The sequence below is a fragment of the Lipophrys pholis genome (assembly GCF_963383615.2).
Source record: "Lipophrys pholis genome assembly, chromosome: 14".
Taxonomy (NCBI): domain Eukaryota; kingdom Metazoa; phylum Chordata; class Actinopteri; order Blenniiformes; family Blenniidae; genus Lipophrys; species Lipophrys pholis.
In genome coordinates this window covers 11,996,625-12,016,868 of record NC_137633.1, presented here as the reverse complement: position 1 = coordinate 12,016,868, position 20,244 = coordinate 11,996,625, and the positions used below count along the sequence as shown (strand labels likewise).

Genomic DNA, 20,244 nt, shown 5'->3' with positions numbered 1-20,244 from the left:
ACTGCCGGATAATGTTTATGAAGAAACTACAGAAAATACACAAGCCGAGGGAAAGAAATTGATTACATTATGTACAGTTTGACAATAGATGACACACGTTGTTATGAGGGGGGAAGGAAGAGGTTCGGGAAGGTGTAGTCACTCGTTTTCAGGCTTGAAATGCCGTTTCCCCCTCAAAACAATAAAAAAATAAAAAAATAAAGTTGGTGGGACACACGTGACCCGATTACATCTCCGACTGTCATTTTTTATATATTTTTTTTAAATCGTTAAAGAAATGTCGTCCGCGGTAAATCTAAAGTCACAGCAAATTAGTGGCAATACATTCTTACAAAGCTATACAATTTATTAGATAAAAGTAATTATAAACAGATGATAAAAAGGTTAGCTTTATACATCGTCACGTACGTATACTCTATGGCAGTGAAAGCAGTTCACACCTGCGCATCTTCTGAAGACTGTGGAGACTCCTGCAGAGAACCAAAACGACTCCGTCGTGGACAGGCGGGATAAATCTAGCTCCAGTGTAGATAACATAGCAACAGTCCTATCTGACAAACAAAGTGGAAAACATTCAGCCTCCGAGAGGATTGTCACGCCTCTCAAGAACAGAAAAATGTTAAAAAAAAAAAAAGAAGAAGAAGAAGAATTAAAAGATACAGTCAGTCACTTTTTCGCTTTAGCTCACAGCATAAATCATCTCCCACAAATCTGAAATATTTCACTTGTCAGATGTGATGGACTTAAAAAACAAAATATTTAAAATAATATATATATCTATATAAAACCATTGCACAGTGTTGCACACACACACACACACACACACACACACACACACACACACACACACACACACACACACACACACACACACACACACACACACACACACACACACACACACACACACACACACACACACACACACACACACACACACACACAAAAGATGGAGCTTTTGTTCCAACAGGTTTTAACAACACCGATTTCAGAGCTGTGAGAGAGTGGCCCCAGTTTCTGTTTGTTTTGCTTTCTGTACATGTGCTCTTGTAACAAAGCTGTGGTTAGGAGCTGGTGGGGGGTGGAGGGGTGGGTGGGGGCGTGTCCTGGTTAGTAAGAGCAGCTGTGAGCGCTGTGAGCAGCTCGCCGGACCCCCCTCATACGGGTCCGGAGCAGTTGTAGTGGTTCCCGTGTTGCGAGTCTGCAGCCTGCGGACTCGGCTTACGCTCCAGGCGCTCGGTCTCGGCGGTCTCCGGCCGCGTGCAGGGAAGGGGGCGCTGCTTGAAGAAGTCGGACACGTAGCGGACCTGAAAGAAAGACGAGTGACGATGAGAGTAGAACAGAGTACTGCAAATGTTTTGGTTTTCATATGCGCCGTCCACTTTAAAGAAATACAAGGGAGAAAAAAGTGCTGCGGTTGCGAAATAAATAAATGTAGAAATGCATTTATGAACATATTTCGAAACTCTGTTTTACATTGGGAATCAGCCTTGATCTTCTAGACATTTCTACTCGAAGGAAATGTTTCATCACTAAGAGTTGACGCCAAAAATACATCCCATCACAGCCATACTGAATGTAACATGTAGAATCAGCACACACTTCATGTATCCTGGGACTTAACTCCCTTTAAGGAAACGAGATGTTTAGCATCTTAAAAGTTGACTTGATGCTCCTTCCATGATGAACGCTTGAAAAAGGTCAATTCGGCGTATTTGCACTCACATTGAGCACGGCGATGAGCGCCCCCTGCAGCAGGCCCACCAGCACGTCAGTGGGGTGGTGTTTAAAGTCGGAGACGCGCGTGTATCCCACATATAAAGAGAAGGCCACCAGGAAGAACTGGATGGTGGGTCGGACCAGCCTGGTCCACTTCCCCTGCATCCTGGCCTGGACGTAGAGCTGCGCAGCACAAAAACACAGCTTTCAAATCACTTCAGGGCTGCGTCGAGGACAACAATGCAGACCTGTGAACTGGAATTATGTAAATTAATGCATTCATTTCCCAAACAATATGCACGATGATTCATGCTTTTTTAAAAAATCGTTAAATCTGCAAGCTTCAGGAATTTAAAAAAAAAAAAAAAAGTTGTAAAATTTCAGATGAAATGACACAAACTTGTCTTCACACTAAATTATTCTGTGAGAATATCAAAGCAGTAGTTGCATCAGCAGCTCGTCGGTCACAACTAAAATTCCCGAACCGGGATTAAACCATTAAAATGTGTCACTTTCCGGCCATTGTAGCGTGTGTAGTATTTCAACAATGGTGTTTTTAAAGCGGAGCCCTGCGTCCGTGTCGACCACCTTCTTCTGTTTTGGCTCGCTTGTGTATGTTTTAGGTAAACAGTCATTTCATGGTCACGTAATGACTCACACTCACACTCACACTCACCGAGAGAAAGAGCATGCAGTACATCCCGAAGGACGAGTGGCCGGAGTAAAACGATAACCTGAGGAACAAAAGGAGATAAAACAGTAACATAAGGGATATTTTACACTCTGGATTAACGTAAGAGATCATGAATGAGGTTCCCCCATAATGTGAAAAACAATTAATGACCCAAATACAAGAGATTTTAATGTGACATCTTCAGTAATAAAGTGTTGTTGTTTTTTTAATAGTACTGCTGCTGGAAAGCCTTGTAACAAAATATAAAGAAAAAAAACAACCTGTGCACATAGTCAATAACAAAATGTTCATTCATCCGATTTACTTCTTGAGGACCATATCGCTGGATACGAGAGATTTTTGAGTGTTGAATGTGAGCTACTAAAAGGTTGCAAAAGAGCAATATAGCCTTGGTGGTAAAAGCCTCAACAAATCACAGTTTTTCTTAGTTCTGAAATAGAACAACCTGAGTACATTAAAAAAAAATATATATATTTTATATCTCATCACCCCACAACTTCAAAAAGTGCAAATCCAAGCAAAGATCTAGTTGAATGACAACCTGAGTTACAATCATATATAATGTACATTCAAGGTTTATTTGACATTATGCTTACAGCATGTTTGAAGCAAATAAAAGCTGTGAACAAAGGTGCCAACAATGAACACAAAAGAATGACTTGGTTTAGATTTTTGTTGAATACACATTTTCTGGCCAATCAGACCAAAACAAAAACTTACTGCTGACTACATAACTTAAACTTTTCTAATGCCTCCACGATGAAGTGTCTGAGTGATGGTCTATGGGGGAACTGCAGCTCTGGGGGATTTATCAAGCATCATTTGTTTGACATATCTTCAATAACCCTTTTTACTAAATTTATTTAGTTTTCACGGAATTGTGAAAAAAAAATAAAAATTAAAAAAAAAGTGCAACGAGTGACTTTTTCTGTCAGTCTATCACTGATTTGGGGATTTTTCCCAAGAAGCTCATGTTAGAAAGTGTGACATGTTGGTGAATCTTGTGTGTGATTGGACAGTCGTAGTGTGGAGGGCCTCCGGCCCCTGGAATGACAATCTTGTAAAAAAAAAAAAAAAAAACATTTTTCATTACATAATTTTGTAATCAAGTTTAGAATTCCTAAAAAATATATATATACACACACACAGGTACCTACCTGCTTAAAAAGATAAAAAACAGAAGTTTCCTCTGTGACCTAGACTTTTACTCAGGAACTGAGTTTCTTGGGTCAGCCACCCAGACTTCAACAAAAACTAGAATATAGGTTTTATACCTGATGTGTCTTGTGACTTTAGACTCTACCTCAAACATCTGAGCTGTGATAAACTCTAACAGTATAATGATTACATTGCAAAGTCTTTTGTGCATCTGTTATCTATTAATATTCACTTTTTTGACCTTAACCCATCTCCATATTGAGTCATTGTTTCAGGAAAAAAATGTCTGAGGGAAATTCATGTTGGGTTCATAATTCCATCCGTCGTGGCCTTGTGGAGTTTCAGAACGGCTGTATGAGACCTAAAACAAATGTTCAACCCTTAGCGAGTGGCCTGGCTCGTATATTTATCTATATGCGGCTCCCTTTATAAAAAAAAGTGTGCATACACCTTTCCACCGCAGTGCTATATTGCCACGCGGCGTCGTTTGTGTGTCGTGCCGCGTCTCTTCACCTGGACTCAGTCGCATTGCGCAGGTTTCCAGTGCAGTTGATCTGCGGCATGTATCCGTTACATGTGACCGGCGCGCACACCGACAGGAAGTTCGGACGCGGGCGGCCGATGGTGAACTTGGCCAGGTCGGTGAGCGACTGGCTGACGGCCGCCCCGAACAGGAAGGTGCCCACCACCTTGTAGAGGGCGGCGAGGTACTGGTTGAAATGGGAGTTGGAGTGCAGGCGGTTGGTGTGCACCAGGTAGGCCTCTCCCGTGGTGATCTGTGAGAGGAAGAATACTGAATGAGGGTTGAGAGGCGATTCTGTGAATAAGAGCAGAGACGCCAGCACAGTACCCTTATTTTACACTACTTGTACTGTGAAATGACTTCACGGCTTATTACTGTAATTGTGAAATACAGTATATTTCTGTATTTATTTCTGTTTACAGTAAAGTACTGGCAGCAGAGACGCCACCAATGTACTGTGATTTTGCCGTCTCCATGCTGTTGACCAATTTCACAGCTTATTCATTTACAGAAACATTCTGGGGTTACATGTCACAGTTTACAGGCATAATACAGTGACTCAGCAATATTTAAAATCTCAATATTCAAAATGAACAGTGTTCTGTGGGCTACAGGGAAGTGTTTGAACTCAGGCTAAATAATCAATAAACAATTCACAAAGTATATAAATCACACAAATGTCTATTTAAACAGGCAGTGTCAACATGAAAAGTGTTTCTGTAAAACTACAAAAACAATTTAACAAAAAGAAATGAAAACCGTTTGAATTTCTATGTTTTCTTAATGTGGGACATCTGAGCAGTAAAATAAAAACTACCAAACAGTGTGTGCTGGACGTAATGGCAATAAACTATACATTTTAGATTACATGTCAGAGACCTTACCAAACTTGAAAAAACACCAAAAGTTTTAAATGTTTCACACACTATTTTTTTGTTTTATGTACAGTGTCTTATCTTATCATATCAAACTACTATGGATCAAATAATTGGACTGAACACTGAGGCATCTCATACAGAGGAAACTAAAGCTGCAAGCAGCCTTGATCGGGACCTCGCACTCCGGCCTCTGGCCCGCCGGGGTCGGCCCAATCCCAGGCCTCTGGCCCCTTTGAATATTGATTAAATTTATTTATTTTGAAAGATAAGGGGGGGGGGGGGCATCATCCATCATCATGGAATCCTGCACACACAGCCTGCAGGCTACAGCAGACCCAACAGAAAGTACTTGAAAATATAAAAGAAAGAAAGAAACAACTATAAAACTAAATGTGATATTTCTTTTCAAAATAAAAGCAACTATGGTTAATAATTTATACAGTTGGTGTTGTCATTTAGAAATTGTTATGCTGCCTCTGTACTGATGAATCAGAGATGAATCTGTCCTACCTGAGCTTGTTGTAATGTTTCTTTTAAAGGAAACCTATTTCTCGCAGTCTTATTTAAAAAAAATCATTATACTTCATGTAAAACTTTTTTTTTTTTTTTTTTTTTACAGAACAAGGGTTAATGTTAGCTTAATTGCTTTTAGACAACGTTTAGAAAATTTCATTCAAACTCCACAGAAAGTAAAAAAAAAAAGCCCTTTCGTTTCGTCATTTCTCTGTTTGATCATCCAACTGGAGTTTACTTGTAATAATTCCTTCATTCACTCTGCTCGCTCATGCATGTGCTCTGAATCTCTTCTGCCTTGCTGCCTTGTCTGGTTGTGATAATGTGACACGTAAACTGACTCACTCCTTCAAAGGAAGAGCAGTAAGTTAAATTAACCATTAAAAAAAGTTAAATATATCACCCATTAATATATTGCCGTCATTGATAATCACACACCAACTTGCCAGATAAGTTGCTGAGCAACACTTCTATTTCAAACATCATCTTAGTTGTATTCTCCTGGGAAGGAAGATAAATAAATTAGGTTTTAATTACCTTGTTATTTGTCGATGCACAATCCAAAAGTTCAAGAGAAAGCAGGACTTGTTGTTCATGTAACACATTTTCCTCAACGCTGTGGCCGGGGAACTTTCCCTCTTGATTTGGGCACGCAGCAAATTTAAAAAATACTGCAGTTTACTGTAATTTATCACGTTAACATACTGTTTACAGTATGTGCGCCATTGTTTTATGTTGAACAGCCCACAATGCATTGCAAACTACAGTACAAATCTATTATACCAATACAGTATATTAATAAATACCCTTGTGAGATGTGTGCATGACGGCAGAGCTCTTATGGGCTCAGACACACAAGACACCGGGACTCACAATGACGATGGAGCATGTGATGGTGACTGCAGCCATGCTCCCGTGAGAGATGGTGTCCCTCCTGTAGGGGTAGCTGATGCTCTTGTCATCGCAGTCGATCCCTCTCTGGTAAGGAGTGAACATCAGCGTGAGGATGGCCGAGGGCAGAGCCGCTGCACAAAGAGAGAGAGGCGACATTGACATATATCGACACATCCGGCAATCTGCTGCAAGCAACTCAATAATACACACAAGGTGAACAAGACGGACGTCAATGCGCATTATGAGATAATCTGAGTACGTACCGAGTGAAGGTTGAACGTGATCCTACTTAACAAATCACTTTATTTAAACAAATTGTTTTCATTTTTTTCTCTCCTCCAGGCTTCCCGTCACGATCCCAAGTGGTGTATTAAATGGGTCATAGTTGTGTTCAAAAACAAGGGCTTGTATTTTAAATCTGAAGTGTGAAAGTTTGCACGTTCTCCCCGTGTCGGTTTTCAAACAGCACTTTCAAGTCATTTTCTGATTTTAAATGAGCCAAACTCGTGTATAAATGCTCATATTTGCCCTGGTTGTAAACTTCCTCCATCTCCCCGCAACACTCACCGCCTGAAGAGGCTGTACTAGATAGACGTTTTCTCTATTTGAAACAGAATAAGTGAATTATTTTGAGCGTCCCATGTTAATATTACGGTTGTGGGTGAGCGGCAGGGAGAGCAGAACGGACATCGTCAGCTCGGCTGGATGAGCTGCAGCTCAGGAAACAGCTAAAAACACACGGCCAGACTCCGTCCAGTGAATGAATTTGTCATCAGCAGTGGCGGCTTAATCTCCACGGGTCACACTATCTCTAGAGAGGAACCGCCTGTCGCAATGGAAATGCGTAGAACGCGACAGCCGTGACCTTTGACATCGGGGGTCACGGTTTATAGAGCCGGGGGCCTGGGAGCTGAGGACTGGACGAGGACACACACCCACACACACACACACACACACACACCTGTCAGACCTCAACAGCTTTTTAACAGGCAGACATCTTAAGAAAAGTACATTTTATGGGACTATAATGTGAAGCGGATTGCGTCTGCCTTTCTGTGACGGAAAGTTTGGCCTCGACGGTTTTCGGCCTGCGCAAACAAAAGAAGAGCGAAGTCGCGGCGGCCAGAGGACGTAAAGCTGTCTCCTAAATCTCAGCCGGACAATGGTCCAACCTGCAGGACTCATGTCACAAACTTTCGCTCTGTGACCTTTGAATTGTTTTCCTGTTTTCAAGAACTTCCTGCTGAACCGCCGAAGCTAATAACAGCGAGGGATGGATGGAGTTTGTTTTCTCAAGCAGGAGCTGCATATTTATTGGGAATCGCCGCAAGAGCTGCTCTTCACTAAGAGATTGCTTCCTTCCTGCTGCGGGTGTCTCTGCCGACAACAGGATGAAATTAAACCCCATGAACACACACGAGCACAGACAGATTAAAAGGTTAAAAAAGACATATCGCACACATGTAATTCAGAAAACAGTTTGTTCTTGTGCACACTCGAGCGTCTTATCGGGTGGAAACTTGTACAAGCAGCGTTTCCTCTCCTCTGGCTCCTGCTACGCAGGAGAGAGGGTGAAACGGTCCTGCATGTTTTAACAGTTTGTGTTGATACTGGCATGTGGAGGCAAAATGATATCTCTCCCATTGTGGAATCAACTATTTGTGGACTGTTGATGTAATGGCCACTTACAGCTTATCTACACTAACGTACTGGCAAAAACACCGGGCGGAACAACACCGGTGCAGAAAAAGCTCGGAGAAGCCGAGCTCAGGTTTCCCGAACATTTGTAAATGAAAAGTTACCGTGCACTAATAATAAAAGTGTTGTATATTATCAGCTGCACTTTTAAGATGAGTTAAAGGGATGCGGCTCAAATCACAATATACTTAAAATCTTATTTGTTTTGTCATTTAGTTCAAGGCTCAAACATTGTCAAACCCCTTCACATTTAAACTCTGATAACTATGGTTACATTGTCAAGAATTATAAGACAGAATTGTACAGATTGAACCAACCTATTACAACACTTTTTTTTGGGGCTTTCTTTCAGCACAAAATGCATGATCAAAATGCACCTCTATGGTTTGGGATGAAGTCTAAATAAAAGTGCATCATTAACAAATTCAACTGGAAATCAGCAAAACAAAACTATTTTAATGGAGCTTAACAGGATGTGCGCATCCTTCCCGATGCAGGAATACCACAAATGTTGGGGAATTTATGTTTGTAAGAAAATCATTGTTTGGTGGAATATTTCTTTGTTGTGACGATCACTGGAAAATCTGTTCATTTCCCCTTTATTCCGTGCCGCTTCTATGAGTGACATGCATTTGTGGGATGAGCAGCAGAGCTCAGTATTTGGGTTGAGCGCATAGGAAAATTAGGAAGACAGCCAAATCTTCTCTGCTAATGCAAAAGCAGCTTTTCTTTGCCGTTACCGACTCTGGTTATCAGCTTCTGGTACCATCAGGTGATGACAGTCGTTCAACGGCAAATGGAAAACACTGAAAGAAATATCTTCATGTGGAGGAACATTTCCCTCGCTTGATAAACTAGAAGGTGTTGTGGGTCTTTCAGGTTCCTCCACGCACTACTGAGGCCCCTATTTGTTGAACCAATAAATATTGTCTTCAGATGTCGATCATCCAACCAACAACAAACATGATCAGTCATCAAAAGCCGGCAAATATTTCATATGCAGGACCCAAAGTCAGCTCTGCCACTCAGCCCCCAAATGCATGTCCCTTACAAAAGTGGCACAGATGACAAATAATCAGGCTTTCAATTTGGTGTAAGATCTATTGGGAAGAAGTATTATAGCGACAAAGAAATAATCTAGTAAAATCAAATGTTGACCCTTGACCCTGCGGCCCCCTGCTCCGTATGGATAGTTAAAGTTAACTATGAATAGGCCGAGTTAAATGCAGAAAAGTCGTTTCCACAAGGGGATCGATAAAGATCAATTCATCATACGTGACAGAAAACTGCAAGACTGCGCGGGGAAAATAACGCCTAACGCACAGTACTAACATCCAAAATAAACAAAGTACACAACCAGTTTTCCGACTTAAAATATGTGATTACAGTTGTTATTCACTTGGCGATTATACAAAATATCACAGGGTATCCAAAGCGTCAAGGTCAGAAATTTGAAATAAGCTGACCAAGTGCTGATTAACTTTAATCAGTTGGTAGTAGGGACAGCTATGGCTAGTCTATGACTAGATTAACTTAAAAACAACTCAGAAGACAGTTTTGACTATATTTACAGAGTTCTCATTACTCATCTGTCAGGCATGTACAAGGACACACACCCTAAAATATGCTAATCAAAAGTACATACAATGTTGGGTTTTTTAACTAGTACTGTGCAACACACACTCATCATCTACGTACTTGCAGCAGATTGATGGAGCTTTTATGACTTTAATATGTAAAGAGCTGCTTCCCCCCACCCCACAAAGCTGCACGTTCATTTTCTATTAACCGTCTTTTTATAAAGCCATCAGGAGGAAACGCCCTGCACTTTGTCACCGTTGCAGCACTTGAGATCCCCGTCTGAGGAGGAAGCTGCATTCACTCTGATGTGATACTCATCTCCATGTCTGAACAAGTGCCACTAATGATCCTTGATGGCAAACCGTTTCCTCATTAGGGGGAATGTATTTCCATCAGAAGGAAGCCCCCCGCCCCCCCCCCCCCCCGGCTCTGCACATCACCGCCTTCATTATTCCAGCAGGTCAAGCGTGCTCTCAGCTCCCCTTTGAAGTGAAGCCCAACCAGTGTTTGTTCTGCAGGGTGCAAGGATAACATTTAGATAAGATACTGCTTGTTTGACACAATTCTCCAGTGACTACACACTGCCAGGGTTGGGCAATGGCTTCCAAAAACACACCGCCAAGTTTATTTAGCCACAAAATCAGTGAGAAAGTCAACCCTCCCCTCCCCTCCCACACCTTCACATCGCAGTCGCATGAAACATTTCTGGGAGCCGAGCCTATGGAGAGTTCCGATTATCTGAGCAGTTTTTATCTCCTCTATTATGACAGAAGGCCCGGTATGTTTTTGTAGGCCTGTGCTGGTGGGGCAGGCTCTTCTGTCAGAGGCTGAAAAGAAAAAGGGGGTGTTGAACTTACAACAGAAATATCTCCTAAAATGTGAAACGCCGAAGAGCTTTCCTGCTTTCTTCTTCTGGGTCAGATCATTTCTCACTTCACTGATTGAATCACCTGCTCTTATTCTGTCTAAGGTGAATTACAACTTGTGATATGTTTGTACAGTTTGTATTCACATGAAGTACTCAGAACAGAAAACCTCAAGCTCAAAAGTAAAGTTTAAAACTTCTCTCAGGAAGACCATTTATTATTCATACATCTCGTTTAGTGAACTCTCCTCTGCTATGAAAGAGCTATCACCTCTTTAGTTAGATAATGAGCCAGGTAGGAATTTTATTAGTCTATTTTATCAAGAGACTTTTTACTGGACCTGATGCAAGAAGTAGGTTGATTTGCTTCACTTATTTCAGTCTCAAAGTTCTTTATACTGTTAGTCACATTGACTGTTCACACACCAATGGTTACAGCTGCTCCACCCCCAATGCAATGAATCTGTGCATAGTCACACCTAACTTTTCACTAAATTAGGATTTTGTTAGAGTGAAGCGATGTGGAGACATGAAATCCAATTTAAATTATATATCAAAATTAATTATCAATGATATTTCATTCATAAAGCCTGACTCACTGTTAATGATGATGTGGCTTAATGTGGAAGAATGGGGCCGCAAATTCTATATGTCAGCAGGTGAAACACATCGTTTACTGGGGTCACTTTTACAGGTACGAGAGGAACGAGCACCCAGGCTTTGAAAACAAACAACATTCTATCAAATTGAAACCACAAAAATCTTGAACAACAGCATCAAACGGGTGAGAGGTGAACATTATTGCAAATCAAATTTTGATTCCTGTTGAAGATACATCATGTACCAAATGTTTCACAAATATATCTAAAATACCTGTATGACAAATTGTGAATATGAGAGGATATTTTAGGAACATGCACCAAAAACAAAAAATAAACACTTAACCCACAAATACAGATATCTATGAAACAAGCCCAAAGTGACGTATATTAATAAAAGCAATAACAATATTGGGATAGAAGCAGTTGTAGGAATACTTGTACGAGCCCACTGTGAGGGAAACCAGTGAGAAAAAAGTTACGAGCTACATGTTATTTTGTGACATTTTCTGTTCCCGTCAAAAGGTCAATTGGAGGCGATCACATTCATCCGAGTGAACTGGTTTTGTGTTTTCCTCCCCCCATCAGGAAGGTCATTGACACGAAATACAACTGAAGCACAAATCAATGCAGTGAAAACAGCAATCGGCTCGAAACACCGTCATTTCAAACTGTCCAACTATGACTCACGATATCGCAGACGGACTGAAAGTTCTTCATATGAACAAATGTAGGTTAGTTAGTGTGGATTACATCGTCAAAGCAGGAAATATTCGTCCTGGCTTTAAAAGTGTACTAACACCATTATAAGCTCATCCATATACAAGTTAGGCTTGCAGACGGAGCTGGAAATGAAAAGCAGCATCTTAAACACACAACACGCCGCGTAATTGTTGGTCCACCACATAAAATATGTTTACATGTGTGGTTGTAATGTGACAAAATGTGGGAAGGTTCAAGGGGTATGGATACTTTTGGAAGCCACTGTGGGCTGTATGTGTGTTTGGATTGTGGAGGGAAGAACCCAGAGAAAACTAATCCAAACATACTGAGAATATACAGACACAACTAGGAAAGACAGTGAAGCGGGGTTTTCTCGATGTGACGCAACAGAGCTAACCACTGAACCAAAACGCTGCACTTTAATTTTCACAAGTCACTTTCACTACTAATTGGTGAATTTACATAGACAGACAAGTGTCAAGTCTTGCTGTGTCTTTGAGAGACTCTATGCGTAACCTTGTGGTTCAAACTGGTATTGCAGGACTGGGAGAGCGAATTAATGCCACAATAGTTCAGGAAAGTGCAGTGATGAGAGCAGCTTCTGCGCATGACTTTGTAGGATAATGTTGAATGATTTAACGCCATCTTTACCACTTTCAAGTACAACGGAGGAAAGACATCAGTTCATGTTGTCCACTTCTGAAATTATTGTTTTACGCTTTCCCGATCTCCTGTTAGAACGCAGCCCCGATTCCACTTTAGAGAAAATAAACATCATGGAATTTGGGATCAGACACAAGTATAACTTCCCCTTAACCTCTGACCCTGCGGGAAGGGGGAAGTGTTCCTGTTATTCAGAGCTCAAGATGAGTCTCACACACACACACACACACACACACACACACACACACACACACACACACACACACACACACACACACACACACACACACACACACACACACACACACACACACACACACACACACACACACACACACACACACACACACACACACACACACACACACACACACACACACACACACACACACACACACACACACACACACACACACACACACACACACACACGTTGGAGACGGAAGCAGAAATATGTGACGGTGATGTATGTGAGCGTCTGTCTGAAGGCTGCGTGTTTGAGTCTCAGCAGATGACTGTGAGATCTGAGCGACCTCACGGTTTGTTGGCTAACAGGGATTTGTGACTGGTGCTTCACATCACACCAGGGTGGGTTTAAATAAAACTACATATTGAAATATTCAACCAGTTGAAAATCCTTTCACTGGTTGATTTTTTGGGAAACTTTGTGTTTCTTGTCTGTGCTGCATTCTCCCAAAAAAAAAAATGACGTTAGAAAGAACGGCCTGAAGTTTCACATGTTTGTATCCAGTTTGTCTATAACTGTCATCATTGTTCAGGACTTTTCTTTTTTCTTTTTTGGACAGTTAATCTTTGACTTCCAAACAACGTGCATCATTTCCTGAGAGGTCGGGGATTTTTCCTGGGAAAGTCCTCAACAACGCTGAGAAAAAGAAAAAGCTTTGTTGCAGAACTACACGGGGGGTGGGTGGGTGCGGGGGGCGATATATCCATAACTTTATATGCGAGTTGTATTTTCTTTGATTTTGTAAGTACGGTCTTTTCCTGTCGTTTCCAGCCGCATTACACATTTGATTGAGAATTCCTTCAAAGCTGAATAAATGTTTGTGGCGCTCTCGTCAGGTTGAAAATCAATCGTCCCGATTTGGAGATAAACAAATCACCTGATCTAGAGCCACGATTAACTGAAATCTGTGGCTCCAAGCACCGTTGTCGTGTGAACGGAAAACCGACACACAACGAACGTTTTGCGTTTTCATTCATGTGCGACATGTAATCATAAACAATGTTTTTACCAACAAATACTTTTTCAAGCATTTTAACAAGTCCGAGCTGCAGTTCTGCTACTTTTGTCCTTGTGAATGAAATTACACCAGCAAAGAAAGAGAAAAACAAACGCTTTAGTAGAGATGATGTGAACCGTTAGGGTAAACTGGAAGTTAGAAGCCACTTTGTGAAGGAGTGAGAACATTTTAAAACCTGCAAATGATGTTTACGGCATCAAAATGTGTTTTCTCTCCCCGAGCCGAGAGACAAGAACGACGTCTTTCTTTTCATCGTCTGAGCAACACTGCTTTCTTCCCCCATCTGAAGGGGGCACATAAACGGACTTACCACCTACGCTCACCCTTCAACCCCCATTTCCTCGAAGGAGTTCTTGCGATTCAGTTTCTTGTGATCTATGAAATATCAAGGCCAGTAACTCACTTTGTTTTTGTCACCTCGAGAAAACTTTCTCTACCTTTGCGCAAACATGCACATATAGGCACCGATCATTATTTCCTCTATTTTTACTGATGAACAAAACCTTTAATGTTTAAATCATGTTGAAACACTTGATAAAGCCGTTCATGGTCGTAGAATATTACTTTCTTTTCCAGTGAAAATCTGGATAATTAAACTCACCTATTCCTCCAGATGTTTTTTTTTTTTTTTAATGTAGGTTGAATAAACATTGTGTGTGACTTTTACTTTTAGAACACACAAACATATAAACAGATCTAGTGCCCAGTCACATGAAACCACCAAAGCACAAAGTGAAACTCCTGAAACCGCGAAAAGGACAATGAAGTTTCACTGCAAATGGAAAGTTTATGTGAACACACATCCCTTTTCACACAGGAATGCCAGGGAGCACAAGTCAACACTTCCCACTTGACTCTGACACGTGTTTGCAGAAGATAGTGTGTGTGTGTGTGTGTGTGTGTGTGTGTGTGTGTTTAATGCATTAAACGATCATTTTCCATATATATTTCCAATTGTATGCAAAAAAAAGAAACGCAGTCTCAATTTATTCCATCATATATACTGGTTAAGTAAAAATCTAACATTCAATTTCAATTCATTTTGACTCTTTTCCACTCCAACCTTGAAAACAGTACAGATGGATGCTTAAGCAAAGTTGAAGAAACTATAAATCATAAAATTCAATGTGTTGAGTTTCTTCTAAACTAAAGGTTTGGGTTTGCTGCCTCTTCTAAGCCGAGAAGTGAAAAAAAAAAAAAAGAAGCTTCTGGACTGTTTGAAATGATGTTATTTCTCAAGACTTTTTTTTTTTTCTTTTCTGCGAATGAGACGAGATAAGACAAAGAGGAGTCGGATGAAGTCACTGCAGCAGCTGGACTCCATCGTGTTGACGGGCCGCTGGAAGAGACCGCAGCTCTTCTCGCGAAGCATCGAGACAAACAACGTTTAATCACGGCGCGGAGCTGTTGAGCTTTGCGAGATAAACATGTGGAAACGGAACACTTCCTAAACAAAGGGTGAGGATTAAAAGAGGAGTTTGACCTTTTGGAAATGGGTTCATTCACTTTCTTGCTGACATTTAGATGAGGAAATGCTTGAATTCCCTTGTTTGTACAGCAAATAAAAGAGACGGTCGTCTTAGGGTAGCTTGTTCTTGTTTTAAGTCCTTGGGTGTGGGGAAGTTGGGGAAACCAGGTCTGAAGCAAACGGCACCCGAATGAAAGTGCTTCAAGGAAAACTTGACCTGAACGCAAATAACGCTTAACGTTTGCGGTATTAATAGTTTTCGAGTGAAACACAACCAAAACGTTTCCTCCTGCTTTGTTTTCAACTCGACACCATATTAAACGCCTGCTATCACGGTTGCTAGGCGACCAGTGACCCTGAATTAAACTTTTTTTGTGCGTGTTAATTTTAGTATCTCATCAGTTGAATAGTATGAAGCTAAACTTTCAAAACTCTACAGGAATATTTAAAAAATGTTAGCTAGCATGTAGAGACTCTGCACAGCGGTTTACACGACAACGTTTCAAGAGAAGACACAATCGGTTTTGTCTTTTCATTTCAATTAGGTTTCGTCTCTACACGGCAACGCTATGAAAACGACGTCCATTTAAAGCGGCGATGGTGGAATTGCTGAAAAGCACGTCGTTGTGATTTTAAGTTTGGACCATTAGAGGGCACTGTTGTTTGCTTTTGTAACGGAACCACAAGTGTGCAAAGAACAATAGACCGTAAACATTAACAATGGTGAGGAGGAGTGCGATTAAGATGACCGTCAACTGTAAAACTACCAATTCTCCCAGGAGAATATGGACCGAGTGTCATGAGTGTCACCCTGGAGGAAAGATTGTTGTTATTCGCTCATGTGCAAAACAACAATTTACTGTGTCTGTAGTGGGCATGTCCAATAGCAGCGTTTCCGCCGTCATAAAGGCGCCTGTGCATTACCAGAAAGTGTCACTTCAGATTGTCTACACGATGAGAGAGGTAGGGTATTTTCATAAAGTTGCACCTTTGAAGGCGTTCTGAAAAAGTTGTATTATTCAGAACGGCTCTGAGCACCACTGTTGTGTAAACAGACACCTAAATATTATGGGTGCTGTTCTCCTTGTTTGAACAAATCTCAAGTCTCATTGGGGAAAATCTGTGAAGGTTGAGATGACGGCATGTGACACCAGGGATGTCAAACATACGGCTTGTGGGCGAAACCCAGCTCACCAAAAGGATCCATTGTAGCCCGTATGATGACTTTTCAAAGTCGAAGTAACGGCTTTTCCTCGGCTCACACGCGTTCCATAAATATTGCAAACTTATAGAACGCCGAGAGCCCAGAGGGCCGAGAGAGCTGGTTAGATTACCGAGAGTGAAGTGATTTAGGATCAGTTCTGTTTGAGGTGAATTTTGCAAACATCATGCAGCCTGGGAAGTGGCAGCATATGACCTGAAGAGAAACACCGCAGTAGACAACATTATTTGAGCCGTCAACAAGTACATCTGAAAGTCCAGTCATTCATGTACTTTGGATGCAGCAAAATTTAGAAAGAAAATAATGATGCACAAATAAAAGATTTGCTTCTTCATCATTTTGCAACAAGAAGCAGCAATAAAACTTGCATAATGTTTAATTTGCACTATTTGTTCTCGATTTTTATTTTTTTTTTTACTTGAATGCTGGAAATACTAAAGTAAAGTTAAGTTAGGCTTAGTAGTTTAAAGTATGTCTCCAAGAAATAAATGGGTGTCAATGCAATGTCCCTTTAAGGCAAAAAATGTAATCTACGGTGTGTGAGATGGAGGAAGTGGCTTTCTAGTACACTTGTGTATATATAAAAGTTTGTGTGTGTGTGTGTGTGCAGTAAGAAATAATGGCAGGATGAAGGTTTGACTGCAGAGAGGAAGAGGGAGGAATAAAACACTGAGCAGATTAGTTACAATCTGGACATTCAGCACATTCCTGCAGTGTCTCTCACACACAATCACACAAATCACTCACGAACACACAATCACAGTCTTTGGTAGGTGAGAGAGATCAAACCTGATGCTACTTCACTCGCTCACACTGACCGGCAGCTGACGATCAGAAAAAATAAAGTGTGGCAAACGTCTATCTAAAGTAACACAGCAATTCAGTTTGAGCAAAATGTGCAAGTATTGGTAGAACGACTGCAGGAACATACATTTTCCCACACTCATAAGTTAAAAAAATGACTGATTTGCACAAGCCTCACTTTCACAACTGAAATGATTTATCAGGCAACTTGTGAGAGATTTGTCATCAAATTTACTTTATGGTGATGTGTCATCTTCAATTCCAGCACAGTGTGCGTAAAATGTTGAATCAGCACTTATTCATGGGGGCTTTTTCCACATGTGTGCGTAAATCAATGAACCACCATTTCTTTTGTAATTTCCCCATATCCTCTCTGAAAGAGTGTTTGTCACAGAAAGAAAACTTTCGGTCTCATCTTGAGCAAAATGAACATGCAGATATTGGCAGTGGGCTTGTTGAGGACCGTGAAGAACTGTCATTATCATTCCTCTCTCAGTCGCCACATGCATCAACAACTGCTGTGGACGCATACATTCAACATACACACACACGGACACGGATGCCTTCACGCTGCAGCCAGGTTGTGGGTTTACCTCCACATTTCGCCAGGGGCAGAAAGTTACCCCAAAGCGAATAGGAATGTTCAGTGCGAGGCGCTCTTCTTTACGTCCTCCGCCTGCAGCACAACATCGCAGGACAAGTGACAAGATGCGACACAAACTGCATGGAAACTTGTGTCTTCTTCAAGAGTGCAGAGCAAGTCGCAACAAGTCCTGTTGTTCTATGCAGAGGACTCAAGATACACACACATTGTCAGGAGCCCACCTTCAACAGATGAACACACACACACACACACACACACTCTCAAGTTTCCAAAACAGGAATTTAAAGGTTACATGCAGATATGATTATACAGGCAGATTCCCTGACAGTAACCTCTGCTCTTCCTCTTGACCTCACTTTAAAAACAGGTTGTTGGTCCAGGAGGGGGAAATACGCAGGGAAAGCATGTGTCCCACAGAGGACTGGACATTTTAATGAAATGAGCTCAAGTGACAAAGATGTGCACATGGAGCCGAACTTCTCCTGTGATGAGCTGCCGGCATCAACTCCAACCCATGAGGCTGATGAATGAGATTAAAACATGCGTTTGTTTGTTATTATCTCTGCTGGCATTATTTCAGTGAATCTCAGAGATCAGCCAGCAGCATTCTTGATCAGAGTTGGGAAAGATTCTCTCTGGCTTGTTTGAACAAGACAGAGACCATTGATTACTTGTAAAGTTTAAGTCTGAGCTGCGCAGTTTAAAACCAAAATTGCTCCTAGTTTTCAATTGCAAAAAATTTAAACACACTGGCCGCACGTTTTATTTTAATTCACTTGTAATCTCGCGGGGAACACCTGAAGCAACAAGTGGGATTGATTCTTGTGGATCCACAAACCAGACGCTTGTTGTACGTCATTGCGCAAAACTGATTCTTTTAAATATAATTTTTTTTTTTTTTAAATGTAAAAAGTAAATCAGCTACAACTCTAACGTGTTCACGTTTTCAGCCATGTTGCGAGAAGGAAAAAGGAGGAAGGGAAAACGAGAGTAGAAAGCAGCAAAGCACTCACCTACAAAGACGCAGAGAATATCCACCACGATCAGAATCAGCTTCTTTCCTTGCTCCGGCATGTTTCCTCCGACACCGCGTTTCTCTCATAAATATACAGAGTTGTTGTTAAAACGTGGAAAAGAGCGCTCGTATAGTAGGAAACAACTTGGTGTGACTTTTGGACCAGGTACTATCAGGACAAATCTTCCGGCTCTTCCGGCTCCTCGGTGTACCTGCCCTCTTGGTGTTTGTCTTTCTGTCCGTGTGCGTGTCTGCTCTGCTAGCGCCGCTTGTTGCAGGTGAGCGTTGCGCGCGGCGCGCGCGCCCCCCCCTCCCCTCCCTACGTCCTGCCTCTTTACGCGCGGAGGGGGGCGCGTTATTGTTGGATTTGTCTCGCTGGATAAGAGGGAAAACTTACGACAGTACTTTCTCTTTTAATGTATTGCACGTTGGACACCGAATCCAACCGGCAGTGTAGTTTGTTTATTCGGTGAGACGGATGGAAAGCAAGACGCTGTGCGTAATTTTGGCACTAAACTAAACCGCGCAGAAACGCTTCCAAATAAGGCATCAAGTAAAAGGCTGCAGGGGAGTTTTGAGGGCGGTAAAATGTGAAGCTACAGGGATATAGATACACAGACGTGACAATTAAAAAATCATTAAAATGACGGAGTTGTTGTTTATTTATGGGGAAAGAAGTTATAATTTGAGCGAGGAATACATTTCAGAATTTGCTTTTTAGGTGTCAGTTTGTGGAAGCTTTGAATGTGGAGATGAATCAGTGTCAGCAAGTATGCATTGGTTTGGATATCAGGAGAAAAAGTTCGAAGATCAAAAGTTGAACAAAGACAGAGAGAAAAAACTTGCAGTGAGATCATTAAATATTTGTAATTTTTGCTTTTTTTTTTTCCTTCTTCCTCCTGGAAGAACTGGAAACTAACTGGAAATCATCATCTAGTCTAAAGTGTCACTGAAAGAGATAAACAGCAGGATATATTCAGGATATGGATGCCAGTATATGACATCTTTGTACAATCAATTTACTAGAAAGTTAAGAAATTTGCAAATTGTCCAACTATTTTTGAACTTAAATGTTTCAGCACATCTTGATTTAGCATTCTGAACAAGATCAGTACTTCTTGTCCTCCAATACTATGTGATGTAAGTTGTAAAATTACAATAAATATTACTCAGTGGACACACACAATGTGTCATAACACGCTCGCATTTTCACCTACAGGCTATTTAATTTTCACGTGATTCTCAAATGAATCTGTTTGGACTGCAGGAGGAACTCATGCATGCGCAGGAGGAACATGCAAACTCCTCACAGAAAAGACTTCAAACCCAGACTCGAAACTGCTGGTACGTCCTTCCTG

At 41.3% G+C, this 20,244-nt stretch overlaps 1 protein-coding gene across 2 annotated transcripts; it reads right to left on the bottom strand.

The window, feature by feature from the left end:
• Positions 1-19,166, bottom strand: LOC308120099 (phospholipid phosphatase 2-like). 2 transcript variants are annotated; one of them, XM_080480507.1, is made up of 6 exons: positions 18,885-19,166; positions 6,359-6,510; positions 4,085-4,347; positions 2,396-2,453; positions 1,726-1,902; positions 1-1,307 (listed from the first exon to the last, which is right to left on the bottom strand). In XM_080480507.1, exons 1-6 carry the CDS (start codon positions 18,943-18,945, stop codon positions 1,158-1,160), a joined length of 861 nt encoding a protein of 286 aa, XP_080336633.1. In that variant the 5' UTR covers positions 18,946-19,166; the 3' UTR covers positions 1-1,157. The 2 variants fall into 2 exon arrangements, with proteins under 2 accessions (XP_080336633.1, XP_080336632.1); XM_080480506.1 differs by having other exon boundaries at positions 1,042-1,307; positions 18,889-19,096.
• Positions 19,167-20,244: the final 1,078 nt, after the last annotated feature.

Excerpts from the sequence above, each read along its gene's own strand:
- LOC308120099 (XM_080480506.1), bottom strand. The coding sequence starts at position 18,973 with ATGAGAGAAACGCGGTGTCGGAGGAAACATGCCGGAGCAAGGAAAGAA. Across the intron at positions 4,348-6,358 it reads TCACATGCTCCATCGTCATT|ATCACCACGGGAGAGGCCTA; the intron begins GTGAGTCCCGGT and ends TTCCTCTCACAG. Across the intron at positions 1,903-2,395 it reads ACTGCATGCTCTTTCTCTCG|CTCTACGTCCAGGCCAGGAT; the intron begins GTGAGTGTGAGT and ends TGTGCTGCGCAG.